Below are 26,275 nucleotides of genomic sequence, written 5' to 3' on the forward strand. Positions count from 1 at the left end.
TTTTATACACCATTTTTTAAAATAAAAAGACCCCTTTATTTATTGCTTTCTCAAGTATACAGTTCCCAAGGCACCAATCAATCCCAATTGAAAGAAATAAAAACTCACAAAATCTAAAACACTTAGAAGCAACCATCTAAACACTCTTTTCCTCTCGTCTCTCCCTCCCATGGATAATTTGTTAGGGGAAAGGATGAATTTGTATTTAATCATAGAATGCGTTAGTTAAGCACAAAGGCACTGTTTGTGTAGTAATCCAGAGAGCACTTGTTTGTAACTCTCTGTTGACTCTACCCTTAAAAGCTAAACCATTTTTTTGTGTGTTATTCTTTCTCAACTTGTTGAATCAACATGTCTGATACTTCTACTCATCCTTTAAATAGTTCCTGCCTGAATAAACTCCAGAAACTGCAAATGATTATTCCAATCTATTTCATCCAAGCTGCAGGGTCTGCTAACGTAACCCCTAGACCATAATGCTCTTAGGAGGCATGGGCCTGCTTTGGGTTTTTGTTCAAAAAGCACAATGGTACTGTTATAAGAATTTTAAGGTCTTATATATAAATAAAATAGATGTTCATAAATGTACGAAGCATACAAATATGTAAACCACATGTCTGAAACCAACACAAAAGCCCTGAAACCATTTTCTCTCTCTCCCAAAATGACCTCAAATATTTCTCTGCAAGGTTGAAGGAAATGGGAAATTTCCCCATGTTCTCTTTCACAAATCCTGTCCTAAGGGCACATTGAAGATATGTATAGGGTGTGAGCCTGTGACCTGGATTCAGGAATTGAGTAACAAAAGAGTGGCCAGGATGCCCAGGTAATCCAATCAAGCAACCTAGCAGACAAGAGAAAAAAACAAGGCACTCAGATTTGTATTGTAGTCTGGGGCAGGTGGTCCTGGGATACACCCCTTCTGCGATGTATGTATGATGTTTCTGGGGGTGGTCTGGAATTTGAGGGTGGGCAATTTAAAAAGTCTATATATTCCACAGTTGGTATTTAACACCAGCTAAGTTGGCAAAGATATATAAATTGAAATCCAACATTTGTTGGAGATGTGGTAAAGAAATAGGAACAATAATACATATGTGGTGGAGGTGTGAGGAAATTAAGAAATTCTGGACAGTAATACATGAAGAATTAAAGAAGATTTTGAAAATATCAATAATAAAAAAACCAGAGATATATCTCCTTGGATTGATAGGGGAAGAGATGGTGGGGGTGGGGGTCAATCTTCTTATATGCTAGTACAACAGCTAGAATAGTGATTACTGCTAAATGGAAATCACAAACTCTGCCCTCAAGGGAGGAATGGATTTGTAAATTAAATGAATACTTAACTTTGGCAAAAATAACAGCTATTATAAGAAATCAATCGAATCAAAAATTTAAAAAGTAGTGGAAAAATATTGCTCAAAAAAAGATATGCTAATATGCCTGGATTAAAATGTAAAGTATCTGAGGTAAATTAGTAAGGAAGGATAATAAGAATACATAGAAGGATTGAGAAGATTGTAGAATGCAAAGATAAATGTAATCTCAGAATGTAGAGGAAATTGAGTGGGGGGCGGAGGGAAGCGGGGGGAGGGACAAAATACTGCATTTGATTGATGATTTAAATGATAAATATATGTTGGGATGGCTTTGGTATATTTGCATTGTGATGTAATATAGAAAAAACCAATAAAAAATGGGGGGATAAAAAAAATAAAAAGTCTATATAAGGGCAGACACACCTTTGTTCTGAGTCCCTCCCCCCCTCCTGCGTGTGGGGGGAGCACCCTGTTGCAACAGCTTTAATAAAGATCAGGTTTCCTGGCTGCTTTGCTTCTCAATATTCTCTGGTTGGTCTCTGTTATTTTCTCTTACCAATAGAGAACCTCTTGGGTCCCCAATAAGGAAAAAGGAGCAGTTTTTTCTCATAAAAGTACACAATAGCCAAAAGGGAAAAGATAATTGACAAAACCACATTCCCTCTCACTATTGATCAAGGAGTTGAAAAATTATTTCCTTGGGATGGAAGCATTTTCTGTTTTGTAAATATGAGTGGAATGTGTTCGCCCTGTATAGGATTGGGAACAAGATTAATTAAAAAAATTTATTTGAGCATTAACTCTGGTCAATATCCAAGATGAATTGTCTGGTGTCTACGTAAATGCTCCTTAACCCCAAAGCTTTTGCCACACTCCGGACATTCATATGGTTTCTCCCCGGTATGAATTCTCTCGTGCCGAATCAACTTATCTTTCCGATAGAACTTTTTCCCACACTTGGGGCATTCGTGCACTTTCTCGCCCGTATGGATCTTCTGGTGTCTCAAAAGGCTTGTTCTCAGATTAAAGCTTTTCCCACACCTGAGGCATTCAAAGGGACTCTCCCCGGTGTGGATTTTCTGATTTATGAGAAATGTAGATCTTGTAGGGAAGCTTTTCCCACATTCAAAGCAGTTGTACAATTTTTCCCCAGGTTGGATTCCCTGGTGTGCCAGAAGGCATGATTTTTGCTGGGTGCTTTCCCCTGATGTGGGAGAGTGATAGTGTTTCTCTCCAGCATGTTTCATGACGCGTCCTAATCGGTAGTTGCGCTTTTGGCCGTACTTGGAGACTGAGAGCTTCTTAGGCGTCAAGTGCACCATGGAGGTTTCATTACCAGCAGCTGTAAGACCTTCTGGGAACTTGCTAACTTCATCCTCCTGCTCTGCTGGCTTCCTCCCCTGGTCCCTGTTGGACTCACATCTTTCCTCATCAATAGTTGCTGTCACCGGCATGTTCCATTGAGAAATTTCTGTTAATGTGTTATGCACCTCGTCCTGCTGAGAGTTCTCCATCTTGATCACGCTCCTCTTGACACCTGAAGGGACAGAGAGAGGAATTTTTCCAGGATCCAGTAACCTCTTATTTACAGTCCTGCAACTACCTTCTTGTTGGCCTGCCCCAACTCAACCCATCCCATCCCATCCCATCCCTCCTCTTCCAGTTGATTCAGGATAACTCTGCTACATTCATCTCTCTCCTGTCTAATTATAGTTTCACCATCATCCTTAAGAAGACCCCTGAAGTTGGACCAGGCCCAAGGCAGCTACTAAGAGTGGCTGCAGAGACCACATACAGTAACACCAGTCCTGAAAGACCTAATTGACTCCCAGTACATTTCCGAGCACAATTCGAAGTGTTGGCGCTGACCTTTAAAGCCTTAAACGGCCTCAGCCCAGTATACCTGAAGGAGCGTCTCCATCCTCATCGTTAAGCCCAGACACTCAGGTCCAGCTCCGAGGGCCTTCTGGTGGTTCCCTGCGAGAAGCAAGGTTACAGAGAACCAGACAGAGGGCTTTCTCGATAGTGGCACCCTCCCTGTGGAACGCCCTCCCATCAGATGTCAAGGAAATAAACAACTATCTGACTTTTAGAATACATCTGAAGGCAGCCCTGTTTAGGGAAGTTTTTAATGACTGATGTTTTATTGTATTTTTCATAGAATCATAGAATCATAGAATCATAGAGTTGGAAGAGACCACAAGGGCCATCGAGTCCAACCCCCTGCCAAGCAGGAAACACCATCAGAGCACTCCTGACATATGGTTGTCAAGCCTCTGCTTAAAGACCTCCAAAGTAGGAGACTCCACCACACTCCTTGGCAGCAAATTCCACTGTCAAACAGCTCTTACTGTCAGGAAGTTCTTCCTAATGTTTAGGTGGAATCTTCTTTCTTGTAGTTTGGCTCCATTGCTCCGTGTCCGCTTCTCTGGAGCAGCAGAAAACAACCTTTCTCCCTCCTCTATGTGACATCCTTTTATATATTTGAACATGGCTATCATATTCAGAACATGGCTATCATATCATATTTTTAATATCCTGTTGGGAGCCGCCCAGAGTGGCTGGAAAAACCCAGCCAGATGGGCAGGGTATAAATAATTTATCATCATCATCTTCTCACAATGACTAATCAGATGCCTGTTATGAGTGGTGGTTGAGCTACAAAGTGGAAAACTGAATTCTGCAGAAACACAGCTGCTACTGTCCTTTCTTTGAGTCTTCTCCGTTCCCCTGCTCCCTGTTGAGAGTTTTCCATCTTGAGCTGATGTCTCTTCTTATCACCTGATGAGGTAGAGAAGGGAACCTGGTCCACACTCTGATCATATTTTCTCCATTTACTAGATTTCTATAGCCTTCATCTCACTGGCTTTCCCTTATTTCCTCAAGCTGATTCAGATTGTTTCTGCTAAACTCCATATTTATTTATTGTCCCCATTATCTTAGTACCCCTCTCCATACAGCCAGGGCCCGAGGTACCGTATTTTTCGCACCATAACACTCACTTTTTTCCTCCTAAAAAGTAAGGGGAAATGTCTGTGCGTGTTATGGAGGGAATGCCTACGGGTGGCATGCCTATGGATTTTCCTCCTCTAAAAACTACGTGCGTGTTATGGTCGGGTGCGTGTTATAGAGCGAAAAATACGGTATATGTCAAACTGAAGCGTGAAAAGCAAAATTCTGTAGCAAGGACAGTAACTAAAATTGCCTTAAATTTTGGAGGGACCTGGACAGAGAAGGAAAAACCAAGGCAATGTACCTATTTTTGCTTGTGGCACAGAACCACTGGCCTGCCACCTCCCCCCTCTTCCCCTCCATGTGGGAGCCTGCAAGGTGGTTCAAATTTTAATTTTGAGGATGTTTATGGTTCTTTGTTAAGCGCTGAATGGCTTGGGACCAGTTTACTTGCCTTATCCCTTATATATGTAAGGAATTCAGTCCTTATATATCCCATTGAGCGCTTTGATCAGTGGAACTGGCCCTGCTAACAGGTGTCACATAATACTCATTCCGCATTTGTACAAAGTCATTTTTTTATTGTAGCAGCACCTACATTTTGGAGCTCCCTGCCTACTGACATCAGGCAGGTGCTGTCGCCGTACTTTTTTCAGTGCCTGCTGGAATGCCACACATGGCTTCTCTGATGGTTGACCAGTGACCCGAGAGCCTCCTGCAACCTCCTTTCCAGCCACTCTCCACACAATGCATTAATTGATGCTTCACGTATAGACAGCAACTTAAAAAGCAGAGACATCACCTTGCCAACAAAGGTCCGTATAGTTAAAGCTATGGTTTTCGCAGTAGTGATGTATGGAAGTGAGAGCTGGACCATAAAGAAGGCTGATCGATGAAGAATTGATGCTTTTGAATTATGGTGCTGGAGGAGACTCTTGAGAGTCCCATGGACTGCAAGTAGATCAAACCTCTCCATTCTTCAGGAAATCAGCCCTGAGTGCTCACTGGAAGGACAGATCGTGAAGCTGAGGCTCCAATACTTTGGCCACCTCATGAGGAGAGAAGACTCCCTGGAAAAGACCCTGATGTTGGGAAAGATGGAGGGAACAAGGAGAAGGGGACGACAGAGGACAAGATGGTTGGATAGTGTTCTCGAAGCTACCAACATGAGTTTGACCAAACTGTGGGAGGCAGTGGAGGACAGGAGTGCCTGGCGTGCTCTGGTCCATGGGGTCACGAAGAGTCGGACACGACTAAACAACAAAACAACAACAACACTCAAGGATTACTGAAAAGTATGTGCTTTGAAGCGTCAAAGTATATGTTAAGGATAGACAATAAGTTAAGGAGTTTAACAATAAAGAGTACAGTGTTTTGAAAACTGAAGTATGGTATCAATATTTTTATTGTAAATGCCAAATTAAACACGTATTAACAATTTTTGTACAAAAATGTGATATTAACAATGTGTCACTTATGCTTATCAAAAGAAGAAATAAAAAGTGTTGCCAACCCCCCAAATGGCGACTAGACATTTTGTTTTTGCACCCACAACCCAGGTCCCAGGATCCAGTTTGGCTCCTAGCTTTTGTATCCCAGTTTCTAACACTGTTCACGTGGTATGTAGCCAATGTGACTTCTCCCAGGATCAGTTAAACACTATCGAAGAGTGGTTTTTCACACACTAGGGGATTCTGTGAGGTTTCACTTCAGAATTAATTCTCTATCATCTTCAGGTTTTTGGGGGGAGAGGTGTGAGCTGTTGCTGGAAGCTCTCCCCCACATCACATGGTGTAAACTCGCCTTCTTTCATAGGTATTTATGATCACAGTTCCTGACATGTCATGGAATTTCCCGCCAGAAAACAAGTCTCTAAGAGCTGGAGCATATTTTGAGGGCATGTGGGGACAGAAGTCACATTGTCTGAGTGAAACTCCCCAGAATCGTGTTGGGATACTGCCTGGGAGACAAAGTCCATCATGGCCCCAAGCCGTCTGCCGGACGATCCATCATCTCCCGTAGGCACGCAGTATCAGCAATTAGTGACATGAGTTTCCTGAAATAGCTTGCCACATTCCAGAGCTCATGCACACTCTGTCAGCAGATAATTCACAGCAAAAGTCGCACTCAGGAGAGCATTATTTACAAGTTTTATTCAGTGTTGATCAGAACAAAGAAAGACATGACTGCCTGCGTCGGTGTCTCCAGACACAGAGAGAAAACGAAAGCAACAGAAAACCTAAACATCCTGTGAACAGGAAATACGCAGACTCTGTGACTCTCAAAGCCTGCTCCCTTTTAAGGTGGAACACATAATGTCTGTGTAATATTTCTTTAGCACAGAGCACAGGTGGGCCTGCCAACCAATTCCTAATATGACAAAGTTTGCTCCTGGAACTTTTTCCAACCCAACACTGAGTTCTCAGAGTACAGCCTCGGTTATGTGGGTCCTCTGATGCTTAACGAGAGTGCATCTTTGGTTAAAGCTTTTCTCACACTTGGCACATTTGAAAGGTTTCTCGCAGAGATGTTTCCTTTGGTGGTCTACCAAACTGTCACTCCGGGAAAAGCTCCTCCCACACTGGGGACACATGTGTGGCTTCTCTCCTGTGTGGATCCTCTGATGCCTCATCAAATGGGCTCTCTGACTGAAGAACTGGCCACACTGAGGGCATTCAAACGGTCGCTCCCCAGTATGGACCCTCTCATGCCTGATCAGTGTCCCTCTATTAGGGAAACATTTCCCACACTCGGGACATTCATAGCATCTCTTTCCTGCACGAACAAGTCTCTGTAAATTCTCTCTTGGGCGGAAAGCGAGCCCACCTTCAGAGCATTCATTCGATTTCTCTCCAGTGTGCAGTCTCTGGTGTATCTTCAGATTTTTTCCCTGCCTGAAGCACTTCCCACAATCAGGACACCTAAAAGGTTTCTCTCCTGTCTGGATTTTCTGGTGTTGGGAACAGAAAGCTTTTTGGTAGGTGTTTCCCTCCCACTTCAGATCGTCAGAGTGGTCTTCTCCATTATAAGCCGTAAGTCCTATGTTGTGGTGGTGGTACCTTCTCTGGTATTTGGAAACGAAGGAATTTTGTGCTCTGGAGTGTCGAACGGAGGGTTCGTTATGCGCATCTTCTAAAAGCTCCCTGGAGCCATTTTCTCCCCTCACTGGTTCCTCCCCCTCGCATCTCTGCTCATGAATTGCTCCAGCTCCAGGAATGGTCCATAGAGATAACTTCATTATCGTCCCTGTCTCTCCCTGCTGTGAGGGGTTCACCTTGATCAGACATCTCTTTTCATCACCTGAAGAGACAGAGAGAATTGTTTTTTTTGTTTTGTTTTGTTTTTAAAATCTAGGTTCTTGACACTTTTCCTAGACTTCATGCCAACCTTCCCTCCTGCGATCCCTCTCTCTCTCTCTCTCTCTCTCTCTTTCTCTTTCCTTCTCCAAAGTAGGGTGTCGTTGCTAAAACTCCTCTTTATTTCCTGTATCTATGATCATATCCCACAACAATCATGCCTTTACATTTAGAAGTCAATGAGCTTTAGGTGACCAGGATTTCTAGCGGTTGAGGTGAGGCTTCAAGGCCCAGCATAATTCCTCGCAGACCAAAACTTGAATAGATTTTACGGTAAATACTAAAAACAGCATAACAAATTGTGCAAAAAAGCAACATTTCACAATGCTGTAGCACTGAACTTCAGGAGCTTCTTTCAGCACAGATTACAACAGTCCTTCTGTCGAGGGCCAGTAGCAATGGGATTAATAACTGAATATTTTAATGTCGAATGCTGTGTTCTCAAATGATGTTAATGCCTCCGTTGCAACAATCAAGGATTTCTTAACCAGGAACAATGGTTCTCAGAGGCTTGATTTCTTTAACACTAATTTCTTTTATTTGAACTGACAAACCTTGCTAACAACAAAAAGAACCCTGCTTCTACAAAATGTAAAGGGAAGGAAGAAAAGAACAGGAAAGTGCACTTCTTTTTGCTTTTCATAATACTCAGTGGGAATTAAGGAAAAAACGAAAATACCTTTGTGTAAATCCCAAACCATTCCCCTTAAAGGAACACCACACTTTCTCAACATCTTCTATAGTCACATGACACACTTCTCTTTACTTCTCAGTGAAATAATGAAAACCAAACTTCTGCAGCAAGGTAGCAGCAAATTCCCCTGAATTGCAAATAACACGTGGCTCAGGCAATTGGCAAGGGACGCGGGTGGCGCTGTGGGTTAAACCACAGAGCCTAGGGCTTGCAGATCAGAAGGTTGGCGGTTCGAATCCCTGCGATGGGGTGAGCTCCCGTTGCTTGGTCCCTGCTCCTCCCAACCTAGCAGTTCAAAAGCACATCAAAGTGCAAGTAGATAAATAGGTACCGCTCCAGCGGGAAGGTAAACGGTGTTTCTGTGCGCTGCTCTGGTTTGCCAGAAGCGGCTTAGTCATGCTGGCCACATGACGCGGAAGCTGTACGCCAGCTCCCTCGGCCAATAAAACGAGATGAGCACCGCAACCCCAGAGTTGTCCGTCACTGGACCTAATGGTCAGGGGTCCCAATTGGCAGCATTCTCACATAAAGCATTTTTGGCACTACAGAAGAATGCAGGAAGCTGCCTTATGCTTGATCAGACCACTGTCCCATCTTCCTCAGTATTTAGGGTTGCCATATTCTAAAGAGTGAAAATCTGGACACAAAAGGTGTTGTTGTTTCAAAAAAAGAAGTTTTTGAGCTATTTTTCAATAAATTCGCCAAAATCTACAGTTCATGGGTTGCTTATGTCCGGATTTTTATAGACATTTCAACAATATTATCTACACTGATTTGCAGTGGCTCTCCAGGGTTTCAGTGTGAGGAGAATCAGAACTTACAGGGTTAAACAGTTCTGTGTGACGTCTCACATTCTGAGGCGTGGTTTGGTTCACATACGGGAATCTTTCTTTGTATGTGAGTTTCCTTTTGTTTTTGGCTGAGAGACGAAAGAAATGCCTGCTCTCTCGCTGGGACTGATTTATGATGTTTTTATTCTCATTAAAGGCTCATTAAAGAGATTAACCACTGTTGGCAATGTGTTTGTTTCTTTTTGACAGGCAGAGCTGGAAGTCTACGTTGTGCCAGGAATGAAGTGTTGTCTTTTATCTGTATCTGCTCTTGTAAAGGAGGGTTATAAGGTTTGCTTTGAAAATGATGTTTGTTCTATTTCCAGGGGTGGGAAACAACTGGTCAATGTTGCATGCCCGAACAACCTTTGTTCTGGAGACACCTCTGGAGGGTAAGGGGAACACTGAGACAGCACAGGCGCGGTGTGCAAACGTTCCCACACATGATTCGTGTGCTCACTTGTGGCAAAGGAGAATGTCGCATAGCTGTGGAAATATATCCAGAAGTTGCCAGAATGCACTGAGGGTTGCAAGATGAAAGCATGTGGTAAATTATTGGATTGTAGGGCATGCAAAAGAGCAAAGATAAAAAGCTGCAGTTATCCCAGATCGGAAGGGGGAACCACAAGGCCTTTTGAGCTAGTGCATACAGACCTTTGTGGACCCATTTTGTGGGCAGGTGCTAAGTCTGGGCGGAGCCAGGTATGCGCTCACACTGACAGATGATTTTTCGAGGAACGGCTGGTTCTTCTCGCTGAAACAGAAAAGCGAGGCGGCGCAACTGATCAAAGACTGGGTTGCAGCGGTGGAACTACAGTTTTCCACCAAGGTGCAGAGCTTTCAGAGCGACCGAGGTGGAGAGTTCACCGGGTCTGCTCTGCAGAGTTTCTTCCGCCAGAAGGGGATAAGTCACAGGTTGACGGTTGCTTTTTCTCCTCAGGAGAATGGCGTAGCGGAGCGCAGGAACAGAACGCTAGCTGAGGCAGCTGACGCTCTACTGTTTGACTCTGGTTTGCCTCAGAGCTTTTGGGCCGAAGCTTGGAAAGCTGCCAGCTTCACTTTGAACAGGTCCTATAGCTCGGTTGTAGGAGACACACCCTATTTTCTGCTGCACCGGAAGAAGCCCAAGGTGCATTTCTTCCATTTCTTCTGGCGGTTCCCTCATTGCGAGAAGTAAGGTTACAGGGAACCAGGCAGAGGGCCTTCTCGGTAGTGGCGCCTGCCCTGTGGAACGCCCTCCCAGCAGATGTCAAAGCAATAAACAACCATTTTACTTTTAAAAGTCATCTGAAGGCAGCCCTCTTTAGGGAAGTTTTTAATGTTTGAAGCTGTACTGTTTTTAATATTCAGTTGGAAGCCGCCCAGAGTGGCTGGGGAAACCCAGCCAGATGGGCGGGGTATAAATAAATTATTATTATTATTATTATTATTATTATTATTATTATTATTATTAGTGTTTGGTTGTGAAGCTTGGGTGCTTGTGCCAAAGGCTCAACGCAATAAAGGTGACCCGAGGTCCCGGAAAATGATCTTTTGTGGGTACGAGCCTGGGACAAAAGGGTGGAGGTTTGCCTATCCAGAAGGCGATCAGTCCAGGATTCTAGTCAGCAGGAGTGCTGAGTTCTGTGAGCAGAGTGGTTGGTCAAGGATCCATGGGAATCCTGACGTTCTCTCAGAGTGTCTGTCTGATTCTGCTGAGGAGGGAGAGTTAGAAGCTGAACCTGTTGATGAGGACCAGGTCTCTAACCAGGGTCAAGAACAGGGAGGGGCATCTCCACAGGTTGTTAAAAGAGAGCCCAAAAGTGAGCCTTCGTCTCCTGTTAATCAAGTGCAGAAGGCCAGAAGACGCAGTAAGTCAGAGATAACAAGGACACACTAGCTGGCCCCAGTGGGTCAGAGGGAGCACCTGAGACAGTGCTCAGATGTTCCACACGCGCTACAAAGGGGGTACCACCTGAGAGGTTTGAGGTCACCAGCGTGTGGGTTGGTTTAGCGCAGTGCAAACCTGAGAGTTTTGAGGAGGTTCAACAGTTGCCTGAAGCAGAAGCCAGGAAGTGGCAAGAGGCAATGGGAAAGGAGTTGAACTCAATGAGGTCCTTAGGTGTGTTCTCCACCACGAAGCTGCCAGAGGGCAAGCAGACTGTGAGCGGTCGTTGGGTTTACAGGATTAAGCCCACAGCGCCTGGAGAACCACAGTACAAGGCGAGGCTTGTAGCCAGAGGGTTCAAGCAGAGGAGGGGGCTGCATTACACTGAGGTGTATGCTCCTACGTCCCAGAGTGAGACTCTGTGCGTGCTTTTAGCAGTAGCTGCTCAAAGAGGGCACCAAGTGCACCACTTTGATGTGGATGTGGCTTATTTGAACTCGGATCTGAAGGAGGATCTGTACATGTTACCTCCTCCAGGGTTTGAGGGCAATGAGCCAGGTGTTGTGTGGAAGCTGCACAAGTCAATTTATGGTTTGAAACAGTCAGCCAGAAATTGGAACATGTGCCTGAATGAAGCTCTGGAAAGTTTGGGTTTCCGGAAGAGTCTTGCAGACAGTTGCCTGTACCTGAAGGGGTCAGAAGAGACACAGGAGGCAATTCTGGTGTTCGTAGATGATATTCTATACGTGGCACAGACAAGTAGACAGGTGCAAGGTTTTGCCAAAGAGCTTGGTAAGAAGTTTAAGCTCAAAAACCTTGGTCCCGTTCAGGTTTATCTAGGCGTTAGGATAGACAGATCTGAGAACGGGAGTTTCTTGCTCAGTCAGAAAAGCAAGATTGAGCAGTTGCTTGAGAAGTTCCGGATGTCTGACTGTGCAGGGGTCAGAACGCCCATGGAGACCAACTTCGTGAAGGACAGTCAGCTTGGGGAGCGTTCTGAGTTCCAAAACCCTGAGGTATTTCAGTCAGCGCTAGGGAGTCTGTTGTATCTCTCTCAGTGGAGCAGACCAGACATAGCGTTTGCTGTGAATCTGCTCAGCAGGGAGGCTACAAAGCCCAGTGTGAATGCCTGGCAAGGCATCAAGAGAGTGTTGAGGTATTTGCAGGATACCAAAGAGTTTTGCCTCACATTGTCAGCTGAAGGTGACGCACGGCTTACGTGCTGGAGTGACAGCGATTGGGCATCTCTTGGGGACAGGACATCTGTGTCTGGGCTGGTGGTAAAGTTCGGGGAATCCCTGGTTGGGTGGAAGTCCCGGAAGCAAAGTCTTATTGCACTTTCTTCCACTGAGGCTGAGTTCAGTGCGTTGTCGGATTTGTGCAGGGAGTTGGACTTCTACCGGTGCTTGATCCAAGAGATCTGTGGGGATTGTTACTTGCCCATAACTGTTTGGGGAGACAATCAACCTTGTCTTAGGTTGGCAGAATCTGGACAGTTCAAGTCCAGAACCAAGCATTTGGACATACGTTTCCAGAATGTATGTCAGAGTGTCCAAGCAGGTTGGATATGGCTCAAGTATTGTTCGAGCCGGGAGAACCTAGCTGATGGGTTTACCAAACCCTTGACCTTCCAGCGACATGGGGAGTTCTGTGAAGGGTTGTGTTTGGGGTGAGTTATACTTACAGTTTTCCCTCAGGATGCGAGACGAGAGGGGGTGTGAGGAGAATCAGAACTTACAGGGTTAAACAGTTCTGTGTGAAGTCTCACATTCTGAGGCGTGGTTTGGTTCACATACGGGAATCTTTCTTTGTGTGTGAGTTTCCTTTCGTTTTTGGCTGAGAGACGAAAGAAATGCCTGCTCTCTCGCCGGGACTGATTTATGATGTTTTTCTTCTCATTAATGGCTGTTAGAGATTAGCAAGAAGCCTGCGTTCAGTCTGATTTATTATCCACACACAAGGCAACACTTTCTACCGCTTCAGAACTCTGCTATGAACTCTGCTAAGAGTTCAAGTTTTTCCTATCAGCACAAGCGTCCATCAGCACAGGGGAAGTGTGCCGGGCGCCATCTTATCTCAGCATTCAGGCAGGAATCCTTTTCCCAGCCCAGCCTGGGCAATGAAAACCTGGGACCCCCTGTATGAAAAACAGGTGCTTTGGCTCTGAGCCACAGCCCTTCCCAAAGGCCTGATCCCTCCTCTTTCATGCCTTTCTTTGTGTGAGGCGGTAAATAAACAAACAAGGAAGGGGGATATCTTAGCACTGTTCCAAACCTGAGATAATAGTTCATTTCGCCCAACAAGCCAGTTTCGGTAAACAAGGTGGAATTTTTGATAATCTTACAAATCCTGGCTTGTTAGGGAGAATGCACCAGCATGCAAGTTGGGCACAGCATGGTTCTTTCAACCAAGGTTCTTTAGTTATCATTATGGGGTCCAACATCTGTATTTTAATTCGGGGGAAAGCAGCTTTGTAAAACAGGACGGCAGGTTGGTCCTCTTAGTTTTCCATGCAAATTCCAAAAGGAGTGGCTGTATCAGTCAGTCACAGCAAAGTCATAAAAAAGAAAGACTAGGCAGAAGGTAAACTGGGACCTGCTGGTTTGTCTATGGGCTTGCAATAGATTTAACTCCCAGTTGTTTCAGAGCAACAGCCACACAATGGTCAACTGCTGGAATGTAATGGAAGCTAGTCTGCTGACTTGCTCTTAAAATTAATTCGCTAATGAAGCAGTGTGTGTGTTTGTGAGATCACTGGCTGGGGTTGATGGGATTTGGGGGAGCAACATCTCAAATGTCATAGGTTCTTCCACTCCCAGTGCCACTACAGGTGCCATAAGGGATCAAATCTGGCCTCAAGTGGGAAAAAAACAGTTGAGATCCAACCATAAAAGTGGGGGCAGTACCAGGGCTTTTTTTCAGCCTTCTAGCAGGCAAAAAACAACATAAAATTAAAAAATGACAAAATGCTACAAAATGGTATTTATTGTGAACCGAACGTATTTTGGAAAAGGCTATTTCTCAAGCGCACTGAAATATAGAAAGCAGCTGAGACCAGCTGAGACTCTGCCAATGACCACCCACAAGACCAGCTTTCACAGCAGACAGCTTTCAACATGCTAAGCCAAACCATGGCTTGACTCGGCAAGGCAACAGGACCTCCCTGGGAACCAGCACACTCATTCATTCGTGCAAACCACAGATTGGCTTAGCATGACGTGTGACCCCAGGTCTATATGCTATTTATTCAGCACAGAGTACACGCGGGTTTGCCTAACAGTTATTAACATGGCATTTCCTATTTCTGTGCTGCTTGTTTTTCTACAGGTCACCAAGTACTCAACCATTTCTTATCAGTTTTTCTGGTGGCCTTTGTGGTGGAAAAAGCTGTCCTTCTGCTTAGGGAATCCAGAAGGTTTCTCATGGAAAAGGTTTCCTCTGATACTGATCAAAACCAGCAAGGGAAACTTCTCCTGCGCTCAGGGCAATTGGTGGAGTCTCCCTCCTGTACAGGCTGCCTGACAGTTTCATCAAATGGCAGTTCCCCAGTCTTAAAGCACTTTATACGAAGTGCTTTCTCATATGTATCGCCTGATGCCTCAACAGATGCCCACTCTGCCTGAAGCATTTCCTGCAATCGGGACATTTGTATGGTTTCTCTCCAGTATGTATCCTCCGATGCCTCCTCAAATTTCCTCTGCAAGTGAAGCTTTTCCCACACTCAGGACATTCATACCATTTCTCTCCTGTCTGGGTTCTCCGATATTTATCAAGACGGGACTTTTGCAGGAAGTTTCCCCTCCCCGTAGTACTCTCACGAGAGTCTTCCCTGGTAGGTTTCAAGAGACGTCCTGATCTGCAGAGGTGCTTTTTAGCATACTTGGATGACAAGGGTACTCCTCCCCTTGTTTTCACTACAGAGGTTTGGTTAACAGCAGCTCTAAGACCTTCCACAGGTTCACAGCATTCGTTTTGGTCCTTCACAAATTTCGACTTGCATCTTTGCCCACAAACTGCAGCTCTCAGAGTGAGGTTCTTCTGGGATACTTCTGCAGGTGTCCTACGTGTTCTCTCTCTCTTTTTTTTTAATAAAATTTTTATTAGGATTTTCTCAATTTTTTTAGACAAACACAAAAACATAGACATACACATCAACACTACACACAAATAACACATATAATTTTAAAACCTTATTTTCTTAACCACTTTCCCGGACTTCCCCCGCCTCCCCTTCTTGCATCCCAATTCCAAAATTTAGCTCAGCAAGTTCTTTATACCCAAATTATCCCTTATTAATGTTTTACTTAATTCGTCTTAATTAGCCAATTTTAAACTTCTAAACCTCATTTTAATACTCGACATTAACCCCTTTTTCTAAGGTCGACCCAAGTTCCCTTTCACGAGGTTCCCAGTTATTAAAATAATTCCAAGACAACCTATCAAATGAAAACATATAATTATACCCCTTTGGATTCCAAAGCTTTCCCCCCCTCCCCCAGTTTCGATCCCCAGAAATTGTCCTTCAGTCTGTCGGCTCTCAGCTTGGATCTATCTCGTCCGAGGCTCTTAAATCTCTCTCAGTCCCTTTCAGCCGGTTTTGTTGACAGTCCTTTATGTTGAACATCAGATCTCGGAGCATCTTCGACCCGGTAGGGTCTATATTTTTTCCAACCAGACCACCATATTCGAAGAAAGAGTCCAGGTCCTGCTTCTTACTCTTTCTAAGTCCAAGTGTCCCAAATGTCCCAAACACTCCAGTTTTCACCTTTATCGAATTTGTAATCCATAGGTCTTCCGGACTCCCCATAGGGAAAAATCCCCAGTCTTCATTCTCCATTTCAAACCAAATTTTCGTCATCCAAACCTTGCTTTCCTTATATTCCAACTTAGCAGGCCTCTGGTTGTCCTTTTTCACTTGTAGCGTTTCAGCTCCTCCTTCGCATTCTTCCAAAACAGCACATGTATCTTCCTTTCCAGCTTCTTTGCGGGACTTCCGGTCCAGCGCGAGACCGACTCAGGCGGGGATTTCTTCTCAGCGGAGAATCCCGAGCTTCTCGGAGGAAAATAGGGGCTCCGCAGGGCGCAGCGGACCCCTGAAAAGTATCTGGAGGGCGTGCAGATACACTGGTTCCCGTGGGGCCGAAATCGCGGACCTCCCGGCCGTCAGGTAACTCCGAATTCGGAGCGAGGAGTACGGCGGGGGAAGAAGCGGGCTGAGGGAAGCCATAGCTCCCTCCGAGAAAAGCGAAGCCCCGAGCCTGAAGGACAAGCGCTGGATTCTCAAAAAAAAAGAAATTCGAACGCAAATAAGGGGGGTACAAATTGGACGTGCATTAAGATAATTCGAACAAGAAGGAAGTCAAAAGGGAGCGCAACTTTCTATCTGGAATCATGGCGGACGCAGAGATCTAAGCAAAGCGGAGAAAAACGTAAGTGTCGCTAGCGGTCAAATTTCTCTTCCCTCGGAAACTTTCTAGAAAGCCTGAAACTAAGTAACTGCGATAAAAGAAAGTAGAGGGGAGCAAAAAGACACTTTAAGGCTGAATAGGCGTCTGTTTCTCCAGTTCTCAGTACAAAAAAGGGGCAAGAAGGACCGGCAGTTTCACTCTTAAAGTTTTCTGCAATGAAGGACTACATTGTAACAGAGACTCCATTGTCTTAGAGTCTCCATTCCTTCTCCGGCGGTCGTGTGCCAGGAGGGGGAAGCAGGAGAAAGGGGCCATCTCCTGGCTCGCTACTAGTACGCTACCTTTACTTAAACTAAAACTAAGGATCTCTAAACACTCAAATACGTAAAAAACGGCCGGTATTCAGAATTTCCAATTCCGAAGTGGGGAAAAACTTTTCTTCTCGTCGATTTTCTTCTTTTTTCCTCTTCACTCCTTTGTTCCTCCCCCACCCCTGAACCTTCGGCTGTTGGGCGATAGCCTCCGGTGGCTGGGAGAGAAATTACAACTTGTTTTTCTTTTTGGAAACTATTATTTGTTTTTTCTTGGAAATTTACAATCTGTTTTCTGTTTCGTGGAACCTTAACGAGACACTACATATTCGACTTTAACCCACGGTTTTCCCCACTAGTCCGAGTATTTAAGGGATTTAGCCCAATTGGGGGCAAGAAGACTAAGAAAGTGTGCAGACACGTAGACATGGATTACGTTATGGATTAGCCTAAACGGTGGCAAGAAGAACCTAGTTTAAAGAGTGTGGGGACTCTTTTTTTCACCTTTTCATTTTTTTACTTTTTATTTTTTCTTTTTTGTTCCTGGGTTCACAGTCACCGGTTCTAATCATCAATATTTATACTTGGTGGATTAGCCTAAATGGTGGCATGAAGAAAGGACCTTGATTACTTTGATTACTGAGATTGCTCATAAAACATAACTGTACCAGGTCTAAAAACAGGTTTAAAAATACTCTGACTGTTGTACTTAAGGGGCAGCTGCGACTGCACTAGGGGAAGAATATCTGATATCTTTTTTTTCTGTTTGTTTTCTTTTATTCTTGCTTGTCATTATTGAAGGTGGTTTAAATAGTAGGGTGGTGTGGAGTAAGGGAGCTAAATAAGACCAAATTGTGTGAAATGTCGCACACACAGAAAAAAGGTGGCGAGGGGGGGACTCCGGGAGAAAGAAAGAGTTCTAAACAAGACTCAGATTTCAGAGCTGAAATTTTAAAAATGTTTGGTGAAATTAGGCAGAGTGAAAAGAACCTAGAAACAAAAATGGAACAAATGGATGCTAAGATCGGGAAACTGGATAAGAAGATGGATGAGACGGTAAATGAATTGAAAGGACAAATTAAGGAAGTATCTAAGAGAACCCAGGCGTTAGAAGAAGGAATGAAAAGGACCAAAACGGAAATGAGGGAACTGAAACGGGAAGAAGACAAATTCAGGGTGGGGCTCATGGAAACCAACAAAACGCAAGAAGAAATGTGGGACGCCATCTCCATGAATGAACTCCGACAACGGGAAGTTAACCTAAGGCTGAGAGGGATACCAGAAACTCCCAACGAGAATATCAGACAAAAATTAATTACAGAAATAGCTCAATGGTTAGAACTCCAAGAAGTGGAAGTGGCAAACACAATTCAGAATGCCTTCAGAATGAAGGTAAAAACGACTAAAGCGAAGAAATACCCTGGAGACTGTCTAATAACTTTTAAAGATAGAGACATGAGAAACCGGGTCCTGGAAAAAAATAGGGAAAAGAGACTGTCCATAGACGGATGCTACACAATCATATTTAAAGACATTCCAATCAGATTGTTAAAGAGGAGAGATCCCTATAAACCATTGGTACAAATGCTTAAAAAGAACAGCATAGAATTTAAATGGGAATTTCCGGAAGGGATCTCCTTCATGTATAAGAATAAGAGACATCGACTGACCAGCCCAGGGGAGATAGGCAAGTTCCAGAGAAAATACAAAGAATTAATTGCAGAGGAAGAAGAAGAAGCTAAAGGAGCAACAGGAGGGGTAGAGGAAGGGACGAAAAACGGAGGGCAAAAGGAGGAAGAGGAGGAGGACGAGGAGAGTGAGGAGGATGAGGAAGAAAGATTGTAACAGCCTAGGAAAACTCTTTGAATAATTTGAAACACTATGGCTCTAAAAATTTGGAATTGGAATGTTAACGGACTGAACGATAAGAAGAAACGAAATAAGGTGGAACAACTGCTAAAAAAGAAGAACTTAGACATAATTTGCATGCAGGAGACACATGTCGCAAAGAGACACAGAAGAATTCTGATCAATAAGAGACTCGGAAATGAATTTATATCCTCAGATAAAGAAAAAAAGAGGGGAGTGATACTATACGTAAAGAGTAAGATTGAGGCCCAACAAATTTTTAAGGATGAGGACGGAAGAATCATGGCAATTCAAATTATTTGGCAAGGTGAGAAAATAATAGTAGTCGGGATCTACGCGCCTAATGGAAACAAGACTGATTTCTTTAAGAATTTGGAAGAAAAGCTGCTGGAGTTCGCGGACCAGAAGATAATTTTGATGGGAGATATGAACGGTGTGGTGTCTTCAGAAATGGACAGACTGAGAAACAACGGATCGAAAGAAGGGAAATTACCAAAAACCTTCTTTGAAATGGTTAAAAATTGTAATTTAACAGACATCTGGAGGTTAAGGCACCCACTAGAAAAACAGTTTACCTTCTATTCGGAACCAAATCAGTCAATGTCGAGAATTGACCAAATCTGGATCTCAAACGAACTAACGCCAAGAATCCTTCAAGTGGAAATACAACCGAGAGTTATCTCAGACCATAGTCCCATTAAAGTGGAAATCAAAGGCTTCGAAGAAAGAACATTCAGATGGAGATTGAACGACTACCTTCTGGACGATCAAAGGGTCGTCCAGGAGGCACAGAAGAAATTGAAAGAATACTTTGAAGATAATTGTAACAAAGGAACGAAAGTATGCACAGTCTGGGACGCAAAAAAGGCAGTAATGAGAGGCTTCTTTATTCAACAGAACTCGATCAAAAAGAAAAACAGAGAGAAAGAAAAGAAAGAAATCTTAAAACAAATTATGGAAAATGAACAAAAGCTGATTAAGAAACCAAACAATGAAAGAATTAAACAAAGTATCAAGGCTCTTCAAACTCAATTCGCAATGATGATAAACAAGGAGGTGGAATGGAACATCAAAAAATTGAAACAAAGGAACTTCGAATTTGCAAATAAATCAGGAAAATGGCTCGCGTGGCAGACTAAAAAAAGGAAAGAGCAAAATACAATAAACAAAATTGTAGTGGAAGGAGATGAGATAACTAACCCTAAAGATATTAGGAAAGGATTCTTGGATTTCTACAGACAATTGTATAAAAGAAAAGAGAAGAATAATAGGAGAAAAATAGAGAGATACTTAAAAGAGAAGGAGGTGCAAAAGATCCCGACGGAAGCACAAGAATGGCTGAACACCCCAATTGATACAATAGAATTGATGGCGGCGATTAAAAAACTGAAAAATGGAAAAGCCCCAGGACCGGATGGCTTCACAGCAAGATATTACAAAGAATTGGGTACAACCCTATCGCAACCATTGAGAGAGGTAATGAACACCATATTAAAGAAGAGGGAAATCCCAGAGACGTGGAAGGAAGCATTTATAATTCTAATTCCGAAAGAAGAAGCGGACTTAACTCAAGTAAAGAACTACCGACCAATTTCTCTACTAAACACGGACTATAAATTGTTTGCAGGAATAATGGCAGAAAGATTAAAAAAGGTTCTACAAGAAATTATACACGAAGACCAGGCGGGCTTCCTTCCAGGCAGGCAGATGTGAGATAATGTGAGAAATGTCATAAACATCTTAGAATATCTGGCCACCAGGATTGAGAAGCAAGCAATGCTGATGTTTGTGGACGCCGAAAAAGCATTCGACAACGTGTCATGGGATTTTATGCTTAAAAATATCGAACAGAGGGAAATGGGGAACGACTTTCTCAATGGGATAAAGGCAATCTACACGGAGCAAAGGGCGAAGTTAATAGTGAATAATGTGATTACGGAAGAGATAAAGATCTCCAAAGGCACTAGACAGGGATGCCCATTGTCACCACTGCTGTTCATCATGGTCCTAGAGGTGCTATTGGACTCAATTAGGAAGAAGGAAAGTATAAAGGGGGTTGCAGTAGGCCAAAATCAATATAAAGTTAAAGCCTTTGCCGACGATTTAGTTTTGTTGGCGGAGGAACCGTTGGAAACCGCAACAGAGATACTGGAAGAAATTGAAAAATTTGGAGAGGTGGCAGGCTTTATAATAAACAGGAAGAAAACCAAAATTATAGCTAAAAACATGGAAAAAACAGGGATGGAAGCATTGCAACAAAAAACGGGTATAGAAATCGCCAAAAAAGTGAAATACTTGGGAATATGGTTAACGCCAAAGAACATTGATCTGTTCCAAAATAACTATGTTTCGGTGTGGAAGGGAATTAAGAAAGATTTGGAAATATGGAATAGGCTAAAATTGTCTTTCTGGGGAAGAATTTCAATGATTAAAATGTTAGTACTACCGAAGATGCTGTTTCTTTTCCAGATGTTACCAATTTTAAAAGGAGTGGCGAATTTCAAAGAATGGCAAAAAACGATCTCTAGATATATCTGGCAGGGCAAAAAGCCGAGAATCAAGTATAAACTATTAATAGATGCAAAAGAAAGAGGAGGCTTTGCCCTGCCAGATCTGAAGATATACTACGAGGCATCGTGTCTTTGCTGGCTGAAGGAGTGGATAAAATTAAAAAATACAAAGCTCCTAGATTTGGAAGGATTCGATGCCAGGTCTGGTTGGCACGCGCATCTTTGGAAAGAAAGGAAAAAAGGCTACGGTCCATTTGGAAATCATATCTTTCGCAGATCGCTACTGGAAGTTTGGGACAGATACAAAAATATATTGGAAACAGGGGTTCCACATTGGCTATCCCCGCTAGAGGCCATGGGAGTTAAGAAAATTAACATGAGAAGCGATTGGGCCACCTATGCAGATTTGGTGGTGAAGGAAGAGGGCAAGTGGAGGTTAAAACCATATGAACAAGTGAAAAAATATGTCTATGATTGGTTGCACTACCGCCAAGTAAATGAAATGTTTAAAAAGGAAGAGAAAGAAAAAGGGTATAAAGAAAAAGACTCAAAGTTTCAAACAGAAATTGTGAATAAGGACTGCAAAATAATCTCTAAAATGTACAAAATTCTGTTGGAATGGCACACAATGGATGAGGAGGTGAAAGTAGTTATGATTCAGTGGGCCAAAGATCTAGGTTACAACATAGATTTGGATGATTGGCAAAAAATATGGAATGAGAACTTGAAGTTTACCGCATGTGTAACACTAAAAGAAAACACAATGAAGATGGTTTACAGGTGGTATATGACACCAGTAAAACTATCAAAAATGTACAAGACCTGTAACAAGTGTTGGAGATGCAGAGAGAAAGTAGGTACATTCATGCATATGTGGTGGGACTGCAGGAAAGTAAGGGGGTTCTGGGAGCTGATACACAACGAATTAAAGAAAATGCTAAAATATAGCTTTGGTAGGAAACCAGAAACCTTCTTGCTGGGGATAACAAGAAGGGATATAAGTAGGAGAGACAGCAAACTGTTTCAATACGCGATCACCGCAGCAAGAATATTGCTAGCTCAAAGGTGGAAACAGGAAGAGGTCCCGAACTTGGAAGAATGGAGGTCAAAATTAACTGAGTATGCAGAACTGGACAAATTAACGGGTAAAATTAGATATCAAAAAGACCATAGATTCTTTGAGGACTGGGGGAAATTTACAGAGTATTTGGAAAATATATGTGAGGAGGGTACAACGCTAGTGTGTCTCAAAGAAGCTTTGTGAAAAATAGGGAATATTACCAGAAGGCAAGTAAGATCAGAAATATAAAACACAATGGGAATATTGTAACAAAGGAATGTGAGGATCAGATTAGTACTACGAATGATTGCTAGAGAAGTTGTGGGAGGTCCAAATAAGATAAATTATGTGATATGTAAATGGATATGTTTGGTGTTTTTTAATGGAAAACCTTAATAAAAAATTTAAAGGAAAAGGCTTCTTTGCAAGTCGGAGGGGGCGCAAATGGTGCCCGCCGAGTCACCAAGTCCGCAGGCTTCCACGCCTGTGGTTTCTGAGGGTCCCCGCGTCGCCGCCGCGGCAGGACCCCTCTTCCACCGAGCAGATTCCCTCCGGAGCTCGGAGGGAATCCGCCATTTGCTGATCGCGCTAACCCGGAAGTCCCCCTACGTGTTCTCTTTAAGCCCATTTCTGTCTGTTGAGAATCCTCGCTCTTGATGTTTCTTCCCTTCCTGTCTCCTGGAGAGAAAAGAGAGAATTCTGTCCCTGTTCTAGTTCCCCTCAACAACAAAAAAAAAGGCACCTCAAGTCACACAACAAGGCCAATCGATGCCAAAGAAACCTGCCCACACTCCTCAACACAACACAAGACAACCAGGCAAAATAATATGAAGCAAAGGTTTTGATTTATTATTTATTAAGCCTTTTTTAAAAAGCTTTCCCACTTTTTCTATTGGAGGGTTTGGTATAAAGGTCAAGGTAAAGGGAACCCTGACCATTAGGTCCAGTCGTGACTGACTCTGGGTTTGCACCACTCATCTCGCTTTATTGGCTGAGAGGGCCAGCATACAGCTTCCGGGTCATGTGGCCAGCATGAGTAAGCTGCTTCTGGCGAACCAGAGCAGCGCACAGAAACACCGTTTACCTTCCCTGCCGAAGCGGTACCTATTTATCTGCTTGCACTTTGACGTGCTTTCAAACTGCTAGGTTGGGAGGAGCAGGGACCAAGCAACGGGAGCTCACCCCGTCACAAGGGTTTGAACCGCCAACCTTCTGATGGGCAAGCCCAAGAGGCTCAGTGGTTTAACCCACAGTGCCACCCACGTCCCTTGGTATAAAGGTACACAGCAACAAATTCCAAAAATTGCAAGGAAATCTATTGCAATGTTAAAAAAAAAGAAAAAGTGAAATGCAACAAAACTGAAGGGAATATTATATAAACAACCCAGCTCGTGGTACAAAAAAAGGAATATTAGAACTTTGCTGACGAAGTGTGTAAGGTCCACCTTTGTCCTTGGAAGGCTCCACAGAGGCCCTGTGAAACCTCCGATCCCATAGTTAGATGGCACCCTGTGAGCGTGGACATACAATTTGCAGGGTTGGGACTATTGAGTAAATAGGTTTTTGTGGAAGAAGGTTCAACATCCAAGCCTGGAGAAAAAGAAAGAGGGCAGAGTGAAGCAAGTCAGATTGCGCTAAAGGACACGAGTGGAACAGGTCTGTTAAAACAGGAGGATAAACTGTGCTGTTGTTGGGAGAGAACCACAACAGCCCCTCACCCTGTCCCACCTGGAGGGAAAGGTAGGGCCAAACATCTGAATGTGCGGAGACCAACTTTGTGGCATTTTTGTATGGGTTCTGTATGAATCAAAAATCAAACTAAAGAAATGTGAATGCTTAACTGGGATGAGCTGGGCGAGACGCTGATCCGACACAAACCTGAAAGTGCCGTTCCACTGGAGAAAGGAAGACCTTCACCCTCAGATGCTCTTGAAGCTGACGGCCCCAAATTGTTCAGCTGAACATGGGAAGGATTGGTTGCCTGACTGGTGGCAGTGTTCCTCATCCTTTTCTGCCAGTGGTCAATGATGTCGGTAACGTGGCACTGCCAGGTCCTGCTTGACGTGTGGGAACTGGCTCAGCCATTCGAAAAAGAGCCGCGTCTGCTACTCCCTGGTGGCTGTTCCCTTCCAGGAAGGCCTAGTCGCCCCTCCACAGATGCCCTGCCTCTCACCAGCACCGTAGCCAATTCCTCTCGTAGTCACGGGTCCTTGTCTCATCCGAGATCCATAGCAACTGGGAGACAGTCCAGTTGTTTGAAAAGAGTCACCCCCAGTTCTCAATAAAGGCACGGATTTCCCCATCTATCCCTAAGTTGGGGAAACGGTGAACACAAACAACAACAACAGGTAAAGGTAAAGGACCCCCAAATGGTTAAGTCCAGTCAAAGGCAACTATGGTGTTATAGTGCTCATCTCGCTTTCAGGCCGAGGGAGCCGGCATTTGTCCACAACAGACAACTTTCCGGGTCATGTAGCCAGCATGACTAAGCCGCTTCTGGCACAACAGAACACCGTGATGGAAGCCAGAGTGATTGGAAACACTGTTTACCTTCCCACCGCAGCAGTACCTATTTATCTACTTGCACTAGTGTGCTTTCGAAATGCTAGGTTGACAGGAGCTGGACAGAGGAATGGGAGCTCACCCCGTTGTGGGGATTCGAACCGCCAACCTTCCAATCGGCAAGGCCAAGAGGGTCATTGGTTTAGACCACAGTGCCACCCACCATATTTGAGAACGGCGCAATTATGTAGAAACCAGGATTTATAAGAGCGACGCAGGACGGGAGGGGAGGTGTGGTGCAGGGAAGCACAGTGGAATAAACTGTGACGCCAAAACAATACAGGTGCCAGAGGCATAAAACGGGACTCAGAGACAGTGGCAGAGCATAAACAGGAGTGAGCCGTAGAACAAATGTTAAGGGGAAATACAGGCATAGTAAGAACACGTATGAAGAAAACATTTATACCTGTGTTTGGCAAAAGACACACAGCTCTTTAATGTAAAACAGTGGTGGGAAAACTTTTTTCAGCTGGAGGGCCACACTCCCTTCTGGGCAACTTTCCAGGGACCGCATGCCAGCGGTGGGCAGGGCAAGAAGCAAATGTTCAAGGTCACATTCCAGCTCAGACAAACGCCACTTGCGAAGGGCATCAAACAGAGCCATTAGGATGTATGGCTTGGGGAAAGCTGGACAGAAAGGCATGACTGAGGGACTCCCCACCCCTGCCATAGGCACTAAGGAATACCACACAGGCCACACAAACACTTGCGCGCGCACACACTCTCCACCCTCCGGCCAAGGAAGCAATAACGCATTTCAGCTCCACAAAAAGGCTCAAGAAGGGTGTGAAGCAAGGTATGGCCTGGGAAGAGTCTTGAGGGCCACAGTGAAAGGTCTCAAGGGCCATTTTCCACCCCCAGGCCTGAACTTCCCCACTCCTACTGTAAAATGAAGTTTAGACCTCAGGAATGGAGCATGTGCGTTGTAGTCAGAGGACCCCACGTTCATTTTCAGAGAGCAGATCCAGGAGAGGCCTGCTGCCCATTAAGAACCATGTGGCTCTTATAAAAGCAGACAACGTCCTAAGTTCTGAGATTTCATCAAGCATCATCCATACACATTCCAGCTTGTTTTTGCATTCACAAATAAGAGACTTCTATTTAAAAATAAAATAAAACTACACCACTTTTTGCAAAACTGCATGGAAACAAAAAACAAAAAAGACCTCTTCAGATTTTTAGCCAAATACTTTCTGCTGCTTCTGCTAAGCCTGAGAACATTAGAAAAATCTCTGGGGAAACCATCCTGGGAGAGAGAAGACAGAGGCAAGGATGTTCTCCAGTCCTCTAAGGGGAACCCCAGAGTTCTTCAGAGGCAGTGTGGTGTAGCAGTTAGAGCATCTGACTAAGACTGAGGAAGACCCAAGTTCAAATCCAATTCAGCCATGAGACTTGCAAGGGCGATTTTGTCCCAAACAGCATCCCTCATCCCTAACCTACCTTGTGGATTAAGAAAGGAGTGGGCGACAATCCATTTACACCACCAAGAGCACTTTGGCAGAAAGGCAACTTAAAACACAGGAATTTTTGTGTG

The 26,275-nt window shown here is 44.0% G+C and overlaps 1 protein-coding gene across 5 annotated transcripts in view; it reads right to left on the reverse strand.

Annotated features, from left to right (window-relative positions):
- Nucleotides 1–2,128: 2,128 nt before the first annotated feature.
- The window catches only part of LOC308580556 (zinc finger protein 213-like), a gene marked incomplete at its 3' end in the record, with an annotated part of 33,312 nt that continues 9,165 nt past the window's right edge, over nt 2,129–26,275 (reverse strand). The window contains exons 7-8 of one of the 5 annotated variants that reach the window (XR_014004831.1): nt 24,058–24,488; nt 22,802–22,857 (exon numbers count right to left, since the gene is read on the reverse strand). Coding sequence is in view for 4 of the 5 variants with exons in the window: in XM_081182375.1 (XP_081038501.1) it covers nt 6,697–7,574 (878 nt within the window). Of the gene's footprint in view, nt 2,860–5,492; nt 5,528–6,587; nt 7,575–22,801; nt 22,858–22,908; nt 24,489–26,275 lie in introns of those variants that run through there. The other 4 variants (XM_081182376.1, XM_081182378.1, XM_081182375.1 and 1 more) reach the window with 4 other exon arrangements.

Source organism: Podarcis bocagei, assembly GCF_964188305.1.
Source record: "Podarcis bocagei genome assembly, chromosome: 2".
NCBI classification, from domain to species: Eukaryota; Metazoa; Chordata; class Lepidosauria; order Squamata; family Lacertidae; genus Podarcis; species Podarcis bocagei.